This window comes from Artibeus jamaicensis, unplaced genomic scaffold, assembly GCF_021234435.1.
Source record: "Artibeus jamaicensis isolate MK-2021 breed Jamaican fruit bat unplaced genomic scaffold, CSHL_Jam_final contig_944, whole genome shotgun sequence".
Lineage (NCBI taxonomy): Eukaryota > Metazoa > Chordata > Mammalia > Chiroptera > Phyllostomidae > Artibeus > Artibeus jamaicensis.
Genome location: NW_026522020.1, coordinates 4,226,210 through 4,244,414, shown reverse-complemented (window position 1 = coordinate 4,244,414; position 18,205 = coordinate 4,226,210). Strand labels below are relative to the sequence as shown.

The 18,205-nt window shown below is 59.3% G+C and overlaps 1 protein-coding gene across 14 annotated transcripts in view; it reads right to left on the bottom strand.

Annotated features, from left to right (window-relative positions):
• The window catches only part of LRRFIP1 (LRR binding FLII interacting protein 1), a 104,634-nt gene that overhangs the window by 42,918 nt on the left and 43,511 nt on the right, over positions 1–18,205 (bottom strand). For 7 of the 14 annotated variants that reach the window (XM_053655288.1, XM_053655289.1, XM_053655290.1 and 4 more), the window contains exons 2-6: positions 12,942–13,028; positions 6,958–6,975; positions 3,885–3,932; positions 2,890–2,934; positions 2,126–2,206 (exon numbers count right to left, since the gene is read on the bottom strand). In XM_053655288.1, the coding sequence (XP_053511263.1) occupies positions 2,126–2,206; positions 2,890–2,934; positions 3,885–3,932; positions 6,958–6,975; positions 12,942–13,028 (279 nt within the window). The remainder of the gene's footprint in view (positions 1–2,125; positions 2,207–2,889; positions 2,935–3,884; positions 3,933–6,957; positions 6,976–12,941; positions 13,029–18,205) is intronic. The other 7 variants (XM_053655294.1, XM_053655291.1, XM_053655295.1 and 4 more) reach the window with 1 other exon arrangement.

The following is an 18,205-nucleotide window of genomic DNA, read 5'->3' as shown; positions in this document are numbered from 1 at the left end:
TGCCCGTCCGCCACCGCAGCAGGCCTGTCCCGGTAGCTGAGCCACGGCCAGGCTGGACTGCCAGTCTCCTCCGGGAGCTCAGTGGCTCCCCCGGAGGCTCAGGGGTCCGAGTCCAGGGTGCTGGGAGCATGGCGGCACTACTGATTGTCACCTTAAAGGCGAGGACACTTTTTTAAACCAGGAATTTGCTAAAGAACGGTGAGATGCACTGGACTGAATAAAGCAGAAAGGGTGTTAGAAGCGCTCCCACAGCTTTGGTGCCGAGAGCGCTTTCTGTGGAGACGAGACCTTCCTTTGGGAGTTACGCTCAGGGGCCACGGGGAGCACAGCCCCTCTCCCGGGTAGGTGCGCAGGAGCGCCTTCGAATTTGAACAGAAAGCCTTCGTTTTGTTGCTGAGATGGGGACCTTTCAGGCAAAGGAGCCCCGTGCAACATTAACTTAAATGGATGCAGATTAGAAACAATGTTTTTTTTTTCAGGAAATCAAGCAACTTTAAATTTAATCTTTTAAAGGAACCGTAGAGGCTTCTGGAATCCTTGATCTGATCTGAGTTCCTTGAGAGCAGGACACTCTCTGTTCCCCCACCCCCACCCCGGGGACCCAGAGCCTGACCAGGTGGCTGGAGATGCGCCCGGGGCCCGGGGAGAGGACCGAGCACAGGAGGGGGCGCCTGCCTCTGGCCCTCGGTCCCCAGCTGGAGACTGGTGGGTGGCCTGTGCATCTTTTCAGACAACGACACACTTGGCTTTTTAGACAAACACCCATGAGATTAGTGGGGCCACACTGGTTATTATCTGCCACACGACACCATCGAGGACACACAGCAACTCATGCACCCGTCTCACCCAGGCGCAGGAACCCCCGGTCTCCGAGTCGGGCCGTGGCTGTCGGGGCGGGACGGACGAGGGGAAGGACAGAAAAGAGAGGCCACACCGTTAAAACGCGAAGTGAAACAGAACAATGCCAGAGGGCAGGCACAACCGAAAACTTTAACACAGTGTCAACTTCCTGTGATGCCTCGGACCTCACGGGTGTTTGCAAAGGGAGCCGCGTCAGAAGGGCAGCCGCCGTGAGGTCAGTACCGTGAACTAGGAAGCTCGCGGCAAACGCCACTGCGGTGCCCGGAATCTGACGCGGTTGGAGCAACTTCATTTCCTCCTCTTAAGTCCGCCCTGGCCCTGCAGGGACAAGGACGACTACTGCGTGGCACCTGGTATCACCACTGCTGCAAGCGGCAGTTACAGGCCTAGTGCCCAGAGAGGTCTGGGAGTGACGCCCTGCTGCCGGGTGCTGCTGGTTAAAACAAGCCTTCCGCCCTGCCCGTGGCTGCTCCAGACCTAGTTATCACCCCAGGGGGGTGCAAATTCAACCCCGAGGTGGACTAACCTGGAGTGTGTAGACCAATGGACCGGCCTAGAAACACAGCTTCCCTACCTTGCTTCCCAAAGCACACAACAGTTTTCAAATATAATCACGAACCCTTTTGGAAAGTTTAAGGAAAACAGGTTTTCATGTTTATGAGCCATTAAGTGGCCGTGATGAAGAGGTTCCATCCAGTTGACAGAAGGGGCGTCCCCTGGAGGAGAGCGGACGCGGCCCCGGGACCCTTCACCCCAGCTCCTGCCAGGCAGCCCGGCCGGCGGGCGAGGCGCAGAGTTGGCTGGGGGGTGGTGTGCGGGTGGACACGACCAACAAAGGGGTGGCCGTCCCGTCCCAGGGACAGACGTGTAAAAACACAGTGGCCTCTACTCCTGGAGAGAGATGCCTCGAAGGTGCGGCCTGAGCCTCCTAGGACTGTCCCCACAGCAGCAAGGGGACACCCCACCACTGAAGCAGATTTTTTCCTTTTCTTACTGTTGTTCTACTCCAATTGTCTCCCTTTTCCTCTACCACTTCCCCCCACCCCACCCACCCCCACCCTAGATTTTGTTTTCATTAAAATTTGTTTTTTGTTGTGGGCACTATTACAAATGCCCCCACTTCCCCTCCCCCCTCCGCCCACCCCCAGAGTAGGTTTTAAATATGCGTCTTATCGGTTTGACACTGATGCCAAGGGCTCAGGGACCGTGAGAAGGGGAGGTCAGCGCAGGGAGGAGCAAGCGAGGGCCCCGGACACACACTGACCCACGCGGACTCAGTCGCCCGGGCACGGACCCTCAGGCTCCCGCGGCTGCCCACAGACAGGCGCTCGTCCTCGTCGGAAGCCTAGTGAGAGAAAGGAGGAGACGGGCGTGACTCGGGGGTGGGACACGGAGCAGCCGCGCTGGCGGTGGGGGGGGTGCGGCCGGGGTGGCTGAGGCCCCCAGGGCAGGGCGCCCTGGCTGCCTCCAGGCACCCGGCGGCCTGAGCCCAGGTCCTGGGACTCGGGCTCCGCCTGGGCGCCTGTTTCCGGGGGAAACTGCTCTGGGCCAAGGCGGCTGCACACCAGCCCCTTCAAAGCGTGGCCGCTGGCTGGGCCGGCCATCGCTTCACTTCCCAAAGCACAGAGTTTTTCAAATGCAATGGGGAATACTTCAGCGAGGGTTAAGGAACTATGTTTTTGCGTGTATTGCATCGCCCTGCACATGTACTCTGTGAGTGCATCGCCCTGCACATGTACTCTGTGAGGTACTCGGGGGTCTTTGGCAGCAAAAACGCACGAAAACTGTCGTGACCGTATCAACACTCGGCAGTTTCTCAAACATCCCTCCCTCCCTCCCCCAAACCAGGTCCACACGCTACATACAAGCTGAGTTCATAGTTTTCATTTAGGTAATAATAGGAGTTTTAATTTCTGAGGAATACACACGTATGAATCATATATAGAAATATATACGTGTTTCAGCCACTAAAAATACAGGCCGGATTCCCCTCTAGGTGCCCGAGCAGCGAGTGGACGCAGTACTGACCGACACGCTCCTTCTGGATCTGCGGGAGTAGCGCTCACTGTCTTCCTACCGAAGCAGAGGAGGAGAGAGCAGGGAGGTTAGAGACCCGCCCGGGGAGCCTCTGACGGCCAGGCAGGATGGGGTGGGGTTCATTTTTCAGACGGAGGGAGCCCGCGCTCTTTACGCCCCCGGAACTCTACTGCCCTTCCTATTTTAGATCGGCAAGGAAGTGCTTTCACATTTCCTTAATTTATCAATGCATATAAGGGGTGTTTAACAGGACGTTTCATACTGGCCATGTTCTCAAGTGCTGAAGGCACATGACAATGTCCAGGAGGCCGGTGACAGGGACGGGGTGGTGGAGCACAGCCAGGTGCCTGACTCAGTGAGGAGGAGCCATGTCCTCTGGGGACCGTGGACAGCACTGCACCCCCTGGGGAGGGTCGGAAGGACAGGGTGTCATGAGGGGTGAGCCATCTCTCAGCAGACACAGGAAGACAGGGGGGCTGTTCTGGGAAATGGTGAGAAGCGAAAGGAATTTTCTCACCAAAGAACAGCGGTTTCGGTGGGCCTAGTGGCGAGGTGGGGGCGGGGCGCACAGGGAAGGCAGAGGAAGGTCAGAGCGGCCCGCTGGCCGAATGGCGAATGAAGGAAACGGGGCGTGTGACCTCTGGGTTCCAACTAGAGCCTGGGGAGGCAGGGCGGACACGGGGGAGTTCGCACACCGGGGACGCACGCCCGACTGTCCCTAGTGGACAGTCCTGTGCCCCAGGAGGTCAGGGAGGGCGGAGGCCCCCCACCAACTTTGGCCTGGAGACTGCAGGGGTCCGTGGCACTGATCAGAGCCGGGCCAGACGCCTGGCCCAGGCCCTGCTGACCAGGCCGGACGCCTTGGGGACCTGCAGGAAGCCCTCGGTACTGAGTCCCGGGGCAGCAGGGACCCCCTGACGCAGTCACTTGGTGCAAAGACCACACTGGGAGCCCTGCCAGCTCCGTAAACCGAGTTCGAGGCCTACCATCCACTGCTCGATGTCGCCCCACTTCGTCTCCAGCCCATAGTATTTCTACAGACGGAAGGAAGAGACAATTAGGCAAGAAGTGCAATGGTCGCTGCGCAAGGAGCTGCCATGACATGCGTTCCCCGGGTGCTGCCCAAGCCACACGGTGCGGGTCACACGCCAAGACAAAGCTGTGACAGCAGGTCGGGTTCTGCAGCGGCAGCGCCACCAGGAGCTGGGCACACCCTCCCCGCCCCCACCCACCTGCCCGCAAGTTCAGGGAACGAAGCACTGGGTCGGGGCGGCTCCCTGAGACCAGGGATTGGCCCTGTCCCTCTGTGCTGGTGCAGAGGGACAGCAGCTGACGGCCAATCCCGTGTCACAGACAGGAATGAGGAAACCTGGCGGCAGGGGGCCACTGTGACCCCCTGGCTTCCCGGTCACTTGTGCCCACTGCCTGACACCTGGGCTGAGCTGGGTGCAGGGGACGGTGAACTCCAGGAGCCGTCAGGGCCACGGAGGCAGCGGCCTCTGGACGGGAGGAGGTCCTGCCTGCAGCTCCCGCCTCCGCGTTTCTGCCTCACCTGTCTAAGGGCATCCTTGTCGGAATCAGGAAAACGGATTCCGACCGGCCCCGACTGTCCCCAAACACAGTCGGTCATTCCTGAGACAGCGGGAGCCCACGTTTGCTTTTCTCCTCACTTTGCCCTCAATTTCCAGGTAGAAAATCAAGGCACAGCCAACCAGAGGTCCACCACATAGATGAGATTTTTCTCTTTACACAGTGAAGCCTTATAACCAGGAGGAAAAAGTGGGAGTGTGAAGTACAAGACGAGTCTTGGCGTTGTTTTACGCCGCTGCTACAGTTGGCTCGGTCACCGTTCCCTTGGAGGGGGCCCTGGTGTCAGCTCCCGGGCCTCCAGACAGCCTGGCCCCTTCTCCTGGCCTTCCTCTTTGAGGTGGTGGGAGGGGGAAGCCGGAAGAGGGAAAATCGGGAGGGAGGGTTGGACGATGAGGCTTTGAATGTTCAAACCGTAGGGAACTGTGGTGTCCAGCATACCTGGGCCTAATCTGTCTGGGAGTGACTTTCCTTGGGCTATAAACTGTGGAAACAATAGTCAGCACTTCTTGGGCGCATGTTAACTTCTGATTAGGTCAGATGCAGGGGCTCAAAGCGCCGTTGCCTCCCATTACTATTGGCCGAGGAGCTGCCCAATTCCAGTAAGTAAAATGGGAGGCCGTGGACCTTTGCCTCCTGGCTGAATTACAGATGGACACTGGGTTTTAAGCAGGAGGCGGGCCCACAGACGTTCATGACGTCACACTGAAATTTCAAAAGAGGCCTGTGGGAGCAGCTCCCTGTCTTTCAGTCTCCTCTGTTCCTGTCCTCATCACTACCCACACTACCTGCTGCTCTTTCCGTTGTAAATGTAAGAACCAGGGTTTGGAACCTTCCATCTCATGGTGGGGGGGGCTTCCAAGTAGCTGCCGTTGGGGAAGTCTCGCTGCGTTTCGGTGCCGTTCCGTGGCGGGGGGAGGAGACCCCAGATGCACACTGTAAGTAGTGTCGTGAGCGGCTGACGCTGGCTCCTGGGACGGCCCAGCCAACTCCAGACGTGCACGTGAACCGGCGGATCGGCAGGCGAGGCGCTGGGGTGAGCGAGGGCCCCAAGGGAGCAGAAGGCGCCTGACTTTCAGGAACAGCTTTGATTCCGGAGGAAACAGCCCCGTGGGCTGGGAGGAGCCCTTACTGCCTCGTCCTCCTCGTCAGGGATCTCAGGACAGGGGACCGTCATTAGCATCCACCGTGGGCCTGCGTTTCTGCTGAGGGCTGGTCGCACCTCATGCACCAGAGACCGCCCTGACCCCTGCTAGTACGGGGTCCCTGCTCCGACCAGTCACAAGTGTATCCTAGTGGCAATTTCCAGACGGTACCCTTGTCTAGGTTTGGGACAATGACGTCTGTCCTGCGGGTCACAGCCAGGGTTCCAGCCCCGCCTCAACCTGATCACTTCTTCCTGAGACCCTGCGTGTGTGACTTGGCTGGAGCACAAGGGTTAGGCTTAGCGTGGAGCCCACGCTAATTCCCGGACCCTACAAACTCCAGCCCGGCACCAATAGGTACGGGTGCTCACTTCACTGACTCCTTACAGACGTGGGGAGCCCGGTCACACAGGCGGGGTGTGGGCAGGAAGGGGAGGCCACTCGGGGCTGTGGCCGGTCAGGGGGCTCAAGCACAGCACCCCACGGTTTCCGACACTGTGTGCGGAAACCTCTGGACTCACCTCTGGACTCAGGTCGCCTCGCTCTGATTTAATTAGTAGCTGCTCTAAAAGAAAAACCATGGCTCTGGCTCTTTATCTGGAAACTGAATAATTTCATATAAAAAGCAACTAGGAGAGGTGTCACATGGGACAGATCAAACCCACGTATGGGAATGGCTGTGGGCAGCACAGTCTGGAAAACCCCAGGGACCTGCTCCCTGCGTCAGGGCCGACCCGGAGCCGTCCTGGAGCCGTCCCGGTGGTCCTGCCCCTCCGTCTCTGCCACGGAGCCTGCTCTGTGCGCTGATTCCGGAACCTCGGCCGCACACCAACCTCTGAATGTGAGGGGCAGAGGGCGGGCCTATTGGACGCTGCTGAGTTTTATTGTTACGTCAGCATTTTTCTTTCTCACTCAGATCTCCTTAATAGTCTGCAGTCATCTCTTAATATTTGGTGCTTTGCATGTTAAAAGTTCTCTAACAAGATTATATGGAAGGATCATTTTTCTCTTTAAATATCTGATTTGAACAGGTTTCCCAAATTCTAATATGTGATTTAATTTTGTCCTAGAATTAGTTTTTTTCTCTTCAAAGAAACAGTTTTCTAATTTCTGGACAGAATCTCGGATGAGAAGGGCATCTGGGGTGCTGCTTTCGCAGGGATGGAAGCACGGACTGCAGTGAGCACGTTCCGGTTAAGCCAAGCCACGGCAAAGCGGTAAGAGAAGCAGCAAGAACCACGTCTTCTAGGGAAAGGTGTTATTTCTAAAAGGTGGCCAGAAAAAACTAGTGCATGCAAATCGGAAGACGAAGACAAGGAGAGCCTACCTTTTGAACTTGATAGATCTTCAGAGAAGGGCAAAAGAAATAGAAAAAGAAATATGAAATCCAATTTAAAAAGTAGAAATATCAGGGAGAAAGGTTTCGTAAGTACCTAGCGATATGAATAAAAGCCATATAGGGGAAAAAACTGAGGAATTGGTAGAGTGTGAATTTAAAAACTTCTGGAGCCTCCCTGGGAGCCTGGGTGGTCCCCGACCCTACTTCACACTCGTTGCTGGTGCCTGGGGTGGGGGGGGGCGTGTTCTCCCATCATCCTCTGCGAAAACCCTGCTGTCGCTGGGCAGCAGGGGCTGCGCCATGACCTGTCACCGTACACGGAAAAAACACTTCACCATCAGCTCAGAATTTCTCTCCATAGCGACAGAAGTGTAACCAGAAAGCGTGGAAACTGAGTTGGAAAGTCGGCCGGTGGAATCCACAGGCGGTGGAGAGAGACCGTCCCGGTTCTGAATCCTGTGGGTGCAAATGGAGCACCGGGGAGATTCGGCCGAACGGGGCGCTCACTAGAATAGACGGGGAGCACGTTTTACAAAGGCCGTTGTCACACACTGGCACAGACAGCGGTTTGCTTCGGAGGTCCCACCTGGGGTGCAGGCATCCCCGGGTTAGCCTGAGAGGTGCTTCGCTCCCTCCCTCCCTGATTTGAGAACATGTTCACTGAGTCGGGCCATCGTTCGAGGCTCGGCCAAACTGTAAGATGAGAACCTTGGCAGTTCTGGTCTCACGTGGGTGAGCACAGATGAGCTCACTCGACATGACGACCGTGGGAGACACGGTGCCTCCAGCGGACTCTTTGCCATGTCAGGAGCCACGGAAGAGATGCACCGTGGCCACCATACCGCTGGGCGTCCTATTGCCATTCTGTCCCTGTCCGTGCAGGTTCTCAAACGGGAGGCTCTCTTGGGTTCCCCGAATCTGCCTACGCACCTTCTTCCTCAGTGGACTCTCCCAACCCTTCCAGACAGCCCAGGGCACCGTCTGCGCTGCTGACAAGGCCCATTTGGGGGGGAGCAGTGAGCAGAGCCGGGGGGCTGGGGCTGGCCCTGGTGGTCAGGATCAGCCTGCAGCCGAGCACGGCCCCGTCCTTGGGGCTGAGTGACAGCTCTACAGACCTCGGCGCCCGTGTTCCTCTGCTCACCCGTCCTCCTCTCTGGGCGCTCTCCACGCCCACCTTGGAGGGTCCCAGGCCCCAGGGGGGCTTCCACCACACTCTGCCTCTGAAAACCCCGGTCAGCACCCTGGCTTCCTGAGCCGCCAGGGACAGTCACTGCTGCTCCAGGCGTTCACAGGCCCTGTCCACCTTCCCACGGTCGGGGCTCCTTCCCCAGGAAACCCCACCCTGTGCAGAAGCACCACCCCGTGAAGGCAGACTCCTCTTTCTCAATTTTTACACCAAAATTTCAGTACTTCAGGCAGCACACCAACCTTACGGACATACCCATCTCCACTTCATCAACGACTTAAAATGCCAGTGCCCTGGGTGAGCAGACGGCAGAACCTCCGGCCCAGAGACGAGGTCTGCAAACAGGCTGAGAGGCGTGGCCCGCACACCTGCCCAAACCCCAACGCACGGCCCCCACCCTGACGCTTAGGCCACGCCTGCCGGCCTCTGGGGCACACACAAATGTCACGCACACGCCCGTGTACACGGGTGCACACACGAACACTGCCCCACCCCGGAAACAGCCGGGTGAGCAGAGACGGCCTCCCTGTTCTTGCAAAACCCTTGCTAATAAAATGGTCTGCTTTGTGTTGATCACACTGTTTCTCCAGCTCAGCACCAAGGAGAAAACTTGTTTTTCAAGGTACGTTTCCACTTGAAAACGGACTTGGCTCCTGTGGCTCGCCCTGCCCGCCCCCACGCAGTAGGCAGCGGCGCTGGCAGCCGGTTCGCCCCTCGGCGAGCACGCTGGCTCTCTGCCCTCCGTCTCGGCCTGGTTTCCCGGCCAGTCGAACCGGGATTTTGAGGCAGAGGGCGTACCGAGAAGACCACAACTTCGCAGCTTTTTCAGATCTAACCTGATATTGTGGCCATTTCCTTAGCTGTGGGTAAAAGCATCTGCCTCAGTGAGGTCCGATGTTCTGCCCTGTAAATAAAACTTGGCAGCCCTCCCCTCCCAGATGGTGACCGTCCCCGGGCCCAGAGCTGCCACGTGGCCAGGGCTCCACGGTGTCCCTGCCATTCCCCTCTGCCCCTCCCCGGGTCTCTTTGACTAGTAATGAAAGACCCCTCTGTTTTATTTAAAACCTTTCCAATCCCGAGTCTGAAAGAGCAGATGCACACTTTTGATAGTGGTGCTCTCCTGCTGGCCTCGGGCCACAGACACAGACCGACCCCGGGACAAGTTGGGCTGCTGCCGACACCCTGCACCCCCGCCCGGCCCCGCTGCCACCTCCTGGGGGCCCAGGCCTTCCCTTGGGCTGCACTGACCAAGTTCCTTTCTCTGCTTCCTCCCTTGTTCACTCCACGTTGTCACTGCACACCCTGACCACACGCGTGGGGACGGTCACCAGGCCTGCACCCCGACCCCAGTAGGAGTCAGCACCCCACTGAGAAGGCACCTTTTCAGGACAGGTAGAAAGAGGGGGCTACCTGAGGTGACTGTTTGTTACAGTGATGCTGTGGGCCCCTCCGGGTCCTCGCACCACCTGATGCCCCTCGTGGAAACCCTGGCCTGTCTCTCAGAGCCTCTCTTCGGGGGGGCTCAGTGCTTGGAGGGTCCCAAACTGCTGAACTGCCTCCACGTGAGCCAGCCTATGAATTTGAATTGGGATGAAACCTCTGATCCCTGTGAACAAGCCCCTGGAGGGTCCTCACCATGGAAGTGAAAGGCACCAGGACAGGAAGAATTTCAACATTCCTAGGCTACCGACTAACCGAGTGACGCGTGTGTGTGACTGAGGAAGGCAGTGGGGGCCTTTCTAACCAAGTGTCCCAGGTTCTGATCGGGTTTTCTCTGCAGAGTCCCCGAGCCCAGGCAGGCACCAAGCCCTGAGGGCAGCCCCCTGGCCCAGGTGGAGTCTGGTGCCCCGGCCCGCAGCCCGGAGGGTCACACCTGGGGGTGCCCCTGTGAGGCAGCCGCCGAGGCCCCCCCTCACACTACCAAAATGACAGGGCCACGACTTAACAGGCAGGGTTACTTGCAGGCCATAGAATTAAGCTGTAACAAGCCGACTGCCTTTGACTCAGATGGAGAAATGGGTGTGTTTCTCTGTCTAAAGGAGGCCATTCAAGCACATGGTTTCTGCCTCAAACCCTCTGCACCTGACCCTCTGAATCAAGGACTTTGCACACACAGCTCTGCGGAAACCTGCTCACGTGATCAAGTGCACACTCAGTCAAGGCGTCCGCGATTAAGGGCAGGATGGAGTTGACCTGACTGAGTAATTTGAAGGCAGCTGTGCACGCACACACACCGTGATTGGTGCTCACCCGGCTCTGTAGGAGTGCTACGCTCGTGCGAGTGCACTTGCTGAAAGTCACTTTCTCCTAAACGGGAGCCGAAGACTAAAACGATGCCTAAGGCCACCGTGGACACCGAAGGCAGGGCCCTGCCCCCAGACGCACTGCCGGCCCCCCTGGGTCTGTGGCTCAGTGCATGACAGAGCTCGGGGACAGTCCCAGGCCACCAGAAATTCTTACAGGTGGGAGGAGGGGGAGAGTTGGTGCTGAAACTCAACCGGCTGTGGCACAGCTGGTGTGGTGACAAAAACACGGGGGGGGCGTTCTTCTCACAGCGCTTTCAGGGCCTGGGACAGTTTCGGGGGAAAAGCCCGTGAGAACCTTGAGCCGCGGGCAGGGTGGGCGGTCCTGGTGCCGGAGACAGAAGCAACCGCTGCCTCAAATGGTGATGTGCCTGAGAGATGGGCCGCCGCCCGCTGCCCACTGCGTGAGTGCCTGGCCCCTGACCCCGCTGTCCCCCCACCGAGTGCGGGCCCTGACCCCTGACCCCGCCGCCCCTGACCCCCCTGGGGTTCGAGCCCCAAAGCAGAGGGGAAGGGCTCCTGGGACCTGCTCCCAGTGGGCTGGCGGGCATCCACTGAATGAACAGAAATATCTGAAAGAGACATTAAACACCAGGCAGTTTGAAAAAGCAATCTGTCACTTAAATCACAGATTATTGAAAACAATTCAGGCTGAAAGAACTATCTGCCTCCGGGGACTTTGGTTTCGGCAGAGGCCGAGTGTGCAGAAGCGGCGCGGGGCCAGGGCGGCTCCCACAGCACCGGCGACCCGGGTGGGGGACAAAGGTCCCCAAAACAAGGCCTGCTCCTCTCTCCACATCCCAGCTCCAACACCCGTCCTCATGCTCGAAAATGCTTCTCTGAGTGACCTGCGCCGGTCACCACCGGTCACACCCCGAGTCTGCGGCCGGGTGTCGGCCACGTTCCGCTCCTCGCCCGGGACAAGATGACCGAGGAGCTGCGGTTGGTCATCAGGCCGTGGGAGCGGCGCCAAAGTCCAAATACTTCATGTGAAAATTTGGGAGCATGTTTCCAGTTTCAGAATGACAAAAGCAATTCTGGGGGGTGGGGCGCACTGAGAAAATGCCAGACCCGTGCTTCTTGGAGTAAACTAAGAAAAAACAAACAAACCAACAATGAAAGCACTAAACTCACTCGAGGGGCCAATACCATAAACACCAGAACTTGCTTACAACACATTCGCAATCCCAACCAGGAGGGGGACACGCAGACCTGCCTTCAAACACTCGTGTGGCCCGTGTTCCCGGGGAAACTCGGGACTGGCAACACCTAAGATGCTGCCACTTCCCGACAACCTCTGGAGTGCGGTGTGGCTGGCCCTCAGCGGCAGGACCCCCGGTCCCCAGCACGGTGGGGCTGCCTTGCGGCCCCTGCCCTCCCGTCACTGGGGCTGTGGTGGGGGGACGACTCTGGCTATTGTCCTGGGCTGGAGCTGCGTCTAATGACCTTCAACCTGGTCTTCAAAGCTCCAGGAAGCATTTCCCTCCCCATATCCACATCTGGCTGTGCCCCTCCCCCACGGGCACGCCTCTGCGTGCAGGGGGTGACTCGCCCTTCCGGCCAAGGGTGGCCCCCAGCGACTGGCCCCAGGGCCTCACCCCAGAGGGAAGTGGCAGAACCTGCAGTGGTTTTAAGAGAAAATGGACATCGAGATTTTTTTGCCCCTGGAAGCTCACAAGTTTTAAAACATTGGCTCAACTTTAAAAATCTGGCTGGTGAGCTGGACAAGACCGTATGAGCACCAGCCCCGGGAAGGCAGCTGGCTGGCGCTTTCCCACGTACTCAGCTCAAAACCCCTGAACCGGCAGAGCCGGGGCGGGGCCCACAGGAGAACAGGGTCCCACGGGCAGGGACTCCTTTGTTCCCCAGGGACACCAAGCTCACGAGGAAGCTCACAGCTGTGACTGCCAGTTAAAGGGCCCTCGCTGTTCACAGGGCTCTGGCTCCGTTCAAGGTTATGCAAATAAGCAGCGAACGCCATCAACAGGTGTACCAGCACCTCCCTGTCCACACTCTTCCCTGCCTGCCTCGCTCACCCACGGTGTTTACTCTGTGCTTCGGATCATGTGTGGGCTCAGGCTCCATGAAACCTGTTAGAAAGCGTAGAACCGCAGGAGACGTATTTTTAAACAAAACAGTTTAGCTGGTGTAAAAACATAATCATCTGTTCTCCTTTTACGCTTTTAATTCAGGGGATCGGGATTCTCACTCAGCAGTAAGACGCCGAGGTTCAGAGCCAGGGGGCCGGCCGGGGGCCCGGTGCTGCAGGCTGGCCTCGGGGTCGCACAGGCGGGGTCTGGGACGGGCACGACTGGCATCCGAGCTACGCAGGGAGCTATGCCTCCCTGTCTGCCCTTGAACGGAAGTCCCACGCACAAGTGCATTCTGATCGTGAGCGACCTCAGGTGGACAGTGCCCCCGCATCCACACACTCTGCCTAAAACGGAAACGCCCGGAAAGGGCCGGGGGAGAAGCCGCATTACCTCCTTCTGCTGCCGCTCCAGCTCCTTCATCCTGATCTCGCGGGCCTCGGCGCGGGCCGCGCGCTTCGCCGCCAGCCTGGCCTCCGCCTGAAACACATGCAGAAACTGGGTCAGAGGGTGGACCAGCGGCCCCTTTCAAGTACATGGTTAACAAGGATGTTGTTTAAAGAAAACCCTGTTCAGAGGTTAACACACATACGGGAGCGCAGCACAGGCTCGGAAGAGTCAAAAGGGCCAGTGGTGGTAGCAGTCACGAGTCCTGATGATTGCTGCCATTCACAGAGCCACGAAAGGCCGTGGGTGCTATTCCACGGGCTTCAGGTACAGTGTGCCACGGACGACTCACAACCGTGCTACTAGGCAGATATGGTCACCAAACAACTCTATTAGGTGGATACTGTTACCAAATAGTGCTATTAAGTAGATGCTGTTGCCATCCCCCGGTTATATACATGGAACTAAGGCACAGAGAGGGTAAGTAACTTGCTTGAGGTCACACAGCCCATAAGTGGCCAGGCTGAGCAGTCTGCCTAACTCTGGAGCTACAACAGACTAATGCACGAGGCAAAGCTCTCGAGCAGGGCAGGCCCCCGGACCCCACCCCTCCCTCTACAGAGCAGGGAGGGAGGCAGGCAGAGGCGGCCAGATAACGTCCGAGGGCCCAGGCCCGAGACTCTAGCCCTGCTCTCCAGAGCTGCTGTCCAGTCCCCTCTGCTGCACCCTGCTGACCTCAGCTTCCTCCTCCACACCCGCTGCAGCGCCGGGAAGCCTGTCTTTTCTCCAGACCAAGACCAGAGCTGTTAGAAGCATTACAGTAAATATAAACACGTACCTGCCTCTGTTTAACTATCTGCCAACTTGGCTGTTCTCCACATTCTCCTTGAGAGCATTTAAAATGGTTGACCAGAGCCGACCACACCCTTGAACCTGGCACCTGGATGCTGCTTCACGCTGCGCCCATCTCGTGCTTAGTCACTATTTCAGGGAGGTGTGCGTGCAGGTGCGTCAGGGTTCAGGTTTTCTGGGGTCAAATTCTACCTTCTTTCCACTTAATTTTTTCAGGGACACACCCGTAACTCTTCCACCAGTTCTGCAGACATTTTCAGGTGTCTCTGGGTTCCCCAAATCACCTTGAAACCAGGCCATGGGAGACGGCCAGCAGGCTTCTGGTGCGGACAGTGGGCCAGCGAGCAGTGGGGTGCTTGGAGGTGCCACCAGGGACGGGGCCCCTGCAGTGCAGGCTGATGTCCCTGGTGTTAGGGACATCTGTCACCCCTGCCGCACACTCGCACTGAATTACAAATTCATCTGCTTTCTGCATTCTACTCGAAGTTGAAACTGACCCCAGCTGACCCGTCTGCAGTTGGCCAGCTGTGTCCTCAGAAGGAATTCACTTTATAATTTGTTCACGTGGTTCCTTCAACAACCAAGCCAGGTCCTTCAATGCAAGGTGTCAAAGTCACGACTATGTGAGAACTTGGACCCTTTGTGGCCATTTTCAATGTTCTGGACACTGTGTGAGGGGAAAGCTAGAGGGGAGGGCAGGGGAAGGTTCCTCAGACTGACATTGGCCACACGGATGTCCTCTAGCCCCACGGGTGGGCCAGCGAGAGGACAACTGTCACACCGAGGGCAGTGGCCCTCCAGCAGCCTGCTGGCCCTGTGTCCCTGCCAGCACAGACCTGCGGCCACAGCCCATCAGCTGGGGTGGGGCCGACGGGGAGGGGGCCAGGGAAAGAGAAGGGGGCAAGGGGTGGGGGGAGGAGGAAGGGAAGTGGGAGTGTAAGAGAGAGGCGGGGGCTACAGGGGGGGCAGAGGGGGACGGCAGTGGGGCAGGGGTTCCAGGGTGGCCCCTGCTCCCCACGATCTACTCCCCTCCAGTGTGGGCCCCACAGCATGACGGATGCCACTCCCTGGGCTGCAGTCTGTGGCAAATAGGCACAAATAATGACAGCCCCTCATCGGCAGACCCTGAGTGAATCACAAGACAGATTATTCTCGAGGGGGGGGGCGTGAGCTTGGACGAGGACCCAGATTGTATCTGATACAATCAAGTCGTCAAACGAACACAAGACACAAAATAGCAACAGGCCCCCACGGCCACAGGCCGACACCAGCCCACCCCTGCCGACAGGCCGTGGGAGGCCCTGCCCTGCCCTCCGCGTGCGGTGCAGGGCAGGCCCATCGCCGTCCCACGCGAGTGTAAGACGTGCTCTTGCACGCTCGGGGCCACAGTCTCATCAGAGGGGTAGCGGTTCCCCAATGCCTACTTGCACTTTCTGGACTGAGTTGGTGGCGTTGCCACACACCGGCTGCCACCAGCCCGGCCACACAAATGCACGGAGCTGCGCAAGCAGCTGGGAAGGACTCTCACAGAGCAGCCTGGGTCCCAGTCTCGGGATGCAGACAAAGCAGTTGGTGACCATGTACCAGTGGCAAGTGACGTGGGAGTGGGGGCTGGAGGGGAACTTAACCCAACCCTGGTGCCAAGAGGGCTTCCAGGAGGAGAGGAGCCCAAGGCCACACCCCGATGGCAATGCAGACAGCAGGCGGGGCAGGGGGCAGGGGGCAGGGTGGGTGGGCCACGACGGAGGGAGGAGGCTCAGGCTCGTGGCCGGGCAGGAAGTCCTGAGGGCGGAGGTCCAGGACTCAGCTCCCATATCTGCACCCGTATCAGCAGGAACACCGTGGGGCCTGACTTCTGACCTCTGGCTGGAATGCTGGCGGCCACGTGGGCACAGGTGGGGAAGCAGCAAGGCAGCTGCAGCCCAGTGGGTGAGCCCGGGGAACATGGGTGGGTGGGGCTGGCTGGGCCTCCACCGAGGATGACGCACAGCTGTGAGGCCACTGCCGGAGGTCCCCGGCTCCAGGTTCCAGGGACGTCCCAGGAGCCAACCGTGGAGAAGAAGCCCTGCCCCCACCCCCACCCTCCCCACCCCACCCCCCTGGCTGCCACCTGGATAGACCCTGGAGCACAGCCTCTGTGTTACCCCTCCCCCAACCTCATGGGAGGTGAGAACAGATAGAGGGACGTAGATGGATTTATGGAATTCGGGGGACAAAGTATTGTATAAACTGCTCAGGGCTCCAGAAGAAGGTTTAGAAACAAGACCATGGACACTCCCCGACCGGAGTCAGCAATTGGTAGTAGTTCCTGCTGGAGAAGCCTGCAGCCCCGTTGCTGACCTCACCCCCAGCCGGTTCTCCGACCTCAGGCTCTGGTCCGCAGGGCACAGCTCCCCGGGCCCCAGGCTGCTCCCACTGCCCGCAGGGCCCGCCCTGGGAGACGCAGCCTGGGGCCCTCAGCCCCACAGTCCCCTCACGGGGATCAGGAAGGGGTGGAGCGCTGGGTGCCGAGCCCCGCCTCCTCTGCCGGGTGCCGCCCCTCTGAGACCTATTCTCTGATGCCGGAGGGTGAGATGCCGGATTTGCGGAAACATGACCTGAGTGGGGAGGGGAGGGGGCCTCCGGGCAGTGCGCCACAGCTGTTGGGGCCGCGGGGCTCTCTCCACAGTGAAGGTGTCACACTGTCCTTCCCAGCAGAGGCGCCTCAGCCGGGCCTGTCAGAGATGCAGGGGACGCAGCCTCCAGCAGACCCCCAGTCAGAGCCTGGGGGTGGGGCAGCCATCGCTCAAGTGTGGGGCCTCTGCTTTCCGTCACCCCACCTACGTCTGGGTTGTTTGACAGTTTTCAAATAAACTGCAAACTTTTTTGAAGGAAAGAAGGAGGGAGACAAGGGGGGGCGGAGGGAGGAGATGAAGGCGCCTGGGCTCACTCCTGCCAGAGGGTGGCCAGGGCTCGGTGGCTCAGACAGCTGCAGGGCTGTGTCCCCTCCCCTGCCAGTGCACCCCGCCGTGCCCCTCTCCACCCCGTTCTGGTGCCGCCTGCAGGGTCGGCTGGAGTCCAGGGAGGTGCTGACCCAGGAGGGCCCCGCCGACACTGATGAGGTCCAGGCCCCCTGGCTTTCTCAGGACCACCAGCCCCGTGGGAGGGGAATGCCCCTTACAGGGGACACTCCCCGCCCCTCCCCAGGGCCCCTCCAGTGCTGGCCTGAATCCGGTACACAGAGCCTTAGAGACCTGGGCAACATGGGGAGCAGGGGGAGACGATGATGAAGACACCACTTAGCACTAAGCTGTTTCATTACAATTCTAAAAAGCTGAGCCCCCGCCTCCAAAGTGCCACTGCTACATTCTGTTTCACTGCAAAGAGGGCGGTGCTCCCACGTGCAAGGCAAGGGGGGACGGGGCTAACAAGGCACAGAAGCCGGGTCCCGGCCCCAGGGCCTCCCGACAGGGCACTCGGAGGCCAGCCCCCCAGGGGCCGGCCGAGTCCAGGCCACGGGGCACACAGGCTGGCCAGGGAGACAGACCACCACGGGGGCCCTGCCCCCCCTCCGCCCATGACCGGCCCTATTGGGGCAGCACAGCCCCCTGACGACGGCTGCAGAGACATGTGGCGAAGCTGTGGCCACAGCAGCAGTCACTTCGGTGATGGGCCCCTGAGCAGTGCTGAGGGCTGGTGCTCGGTAGCTCCGGACCAACCGCAGAGTAGACGTGGCTTTCACAGGGGCAGGAGACAAGGGCTATGGCTGAGCAGGCAGACACAGGCCTTTCCCGTCAGGCACCCGTCCTGTCCCACCCGCCCTGCACGCCAGGAATTCCGAAGATAAGAGCTTCCACCAAAGATAAGGGCTGCGCTTTCCTCCTGCCGGAACTGGACGGCCCGCTCTGGCTGTGGAGTCAGGCCCAGCAGAACTAGAGAGAGAGAAACCAGGAGAAACCCGGGCAGCCACACCCAGTCCCCAGCCGGCCAGCTGGGCTGCGGGCGGCTGTCCCCAGCCCTGCCTGCAGGGGAGGGTCCGCGCAGCAGGAGATGCTCCCCAGCGTGGGGTGGCCACACGCGTCCCCAGCACTGCCACGCCCCAATTCCACTGGGCTCTGTGTCCTTCTTGGGGTTCCTATGCATTTGCCCAGAGGGCCCACGTGGTGCACCTCAGAGAACAGAACCGGGACGGATGCTGGGGCCCAGGGGCCCAAGTCCCCACTGCTTGGAGAGGACAAGGGTATGGCAGGAAGCAGACCCACTCACGTCTTTGGGTGCCCCGCACGCTTCAGGGGTTCCTGGCTCTGCTTGTACTTGTCCTGACATTCGGAGCGTCCCTGGGATTGGGTATGGTGTGGATTCCGCGCCCTATGCCACCCCACCCCGCAGTCCAGGAACAAGTTCTTTCTCTGCTGTTGACGCCGCAGCGGCACCCAGGG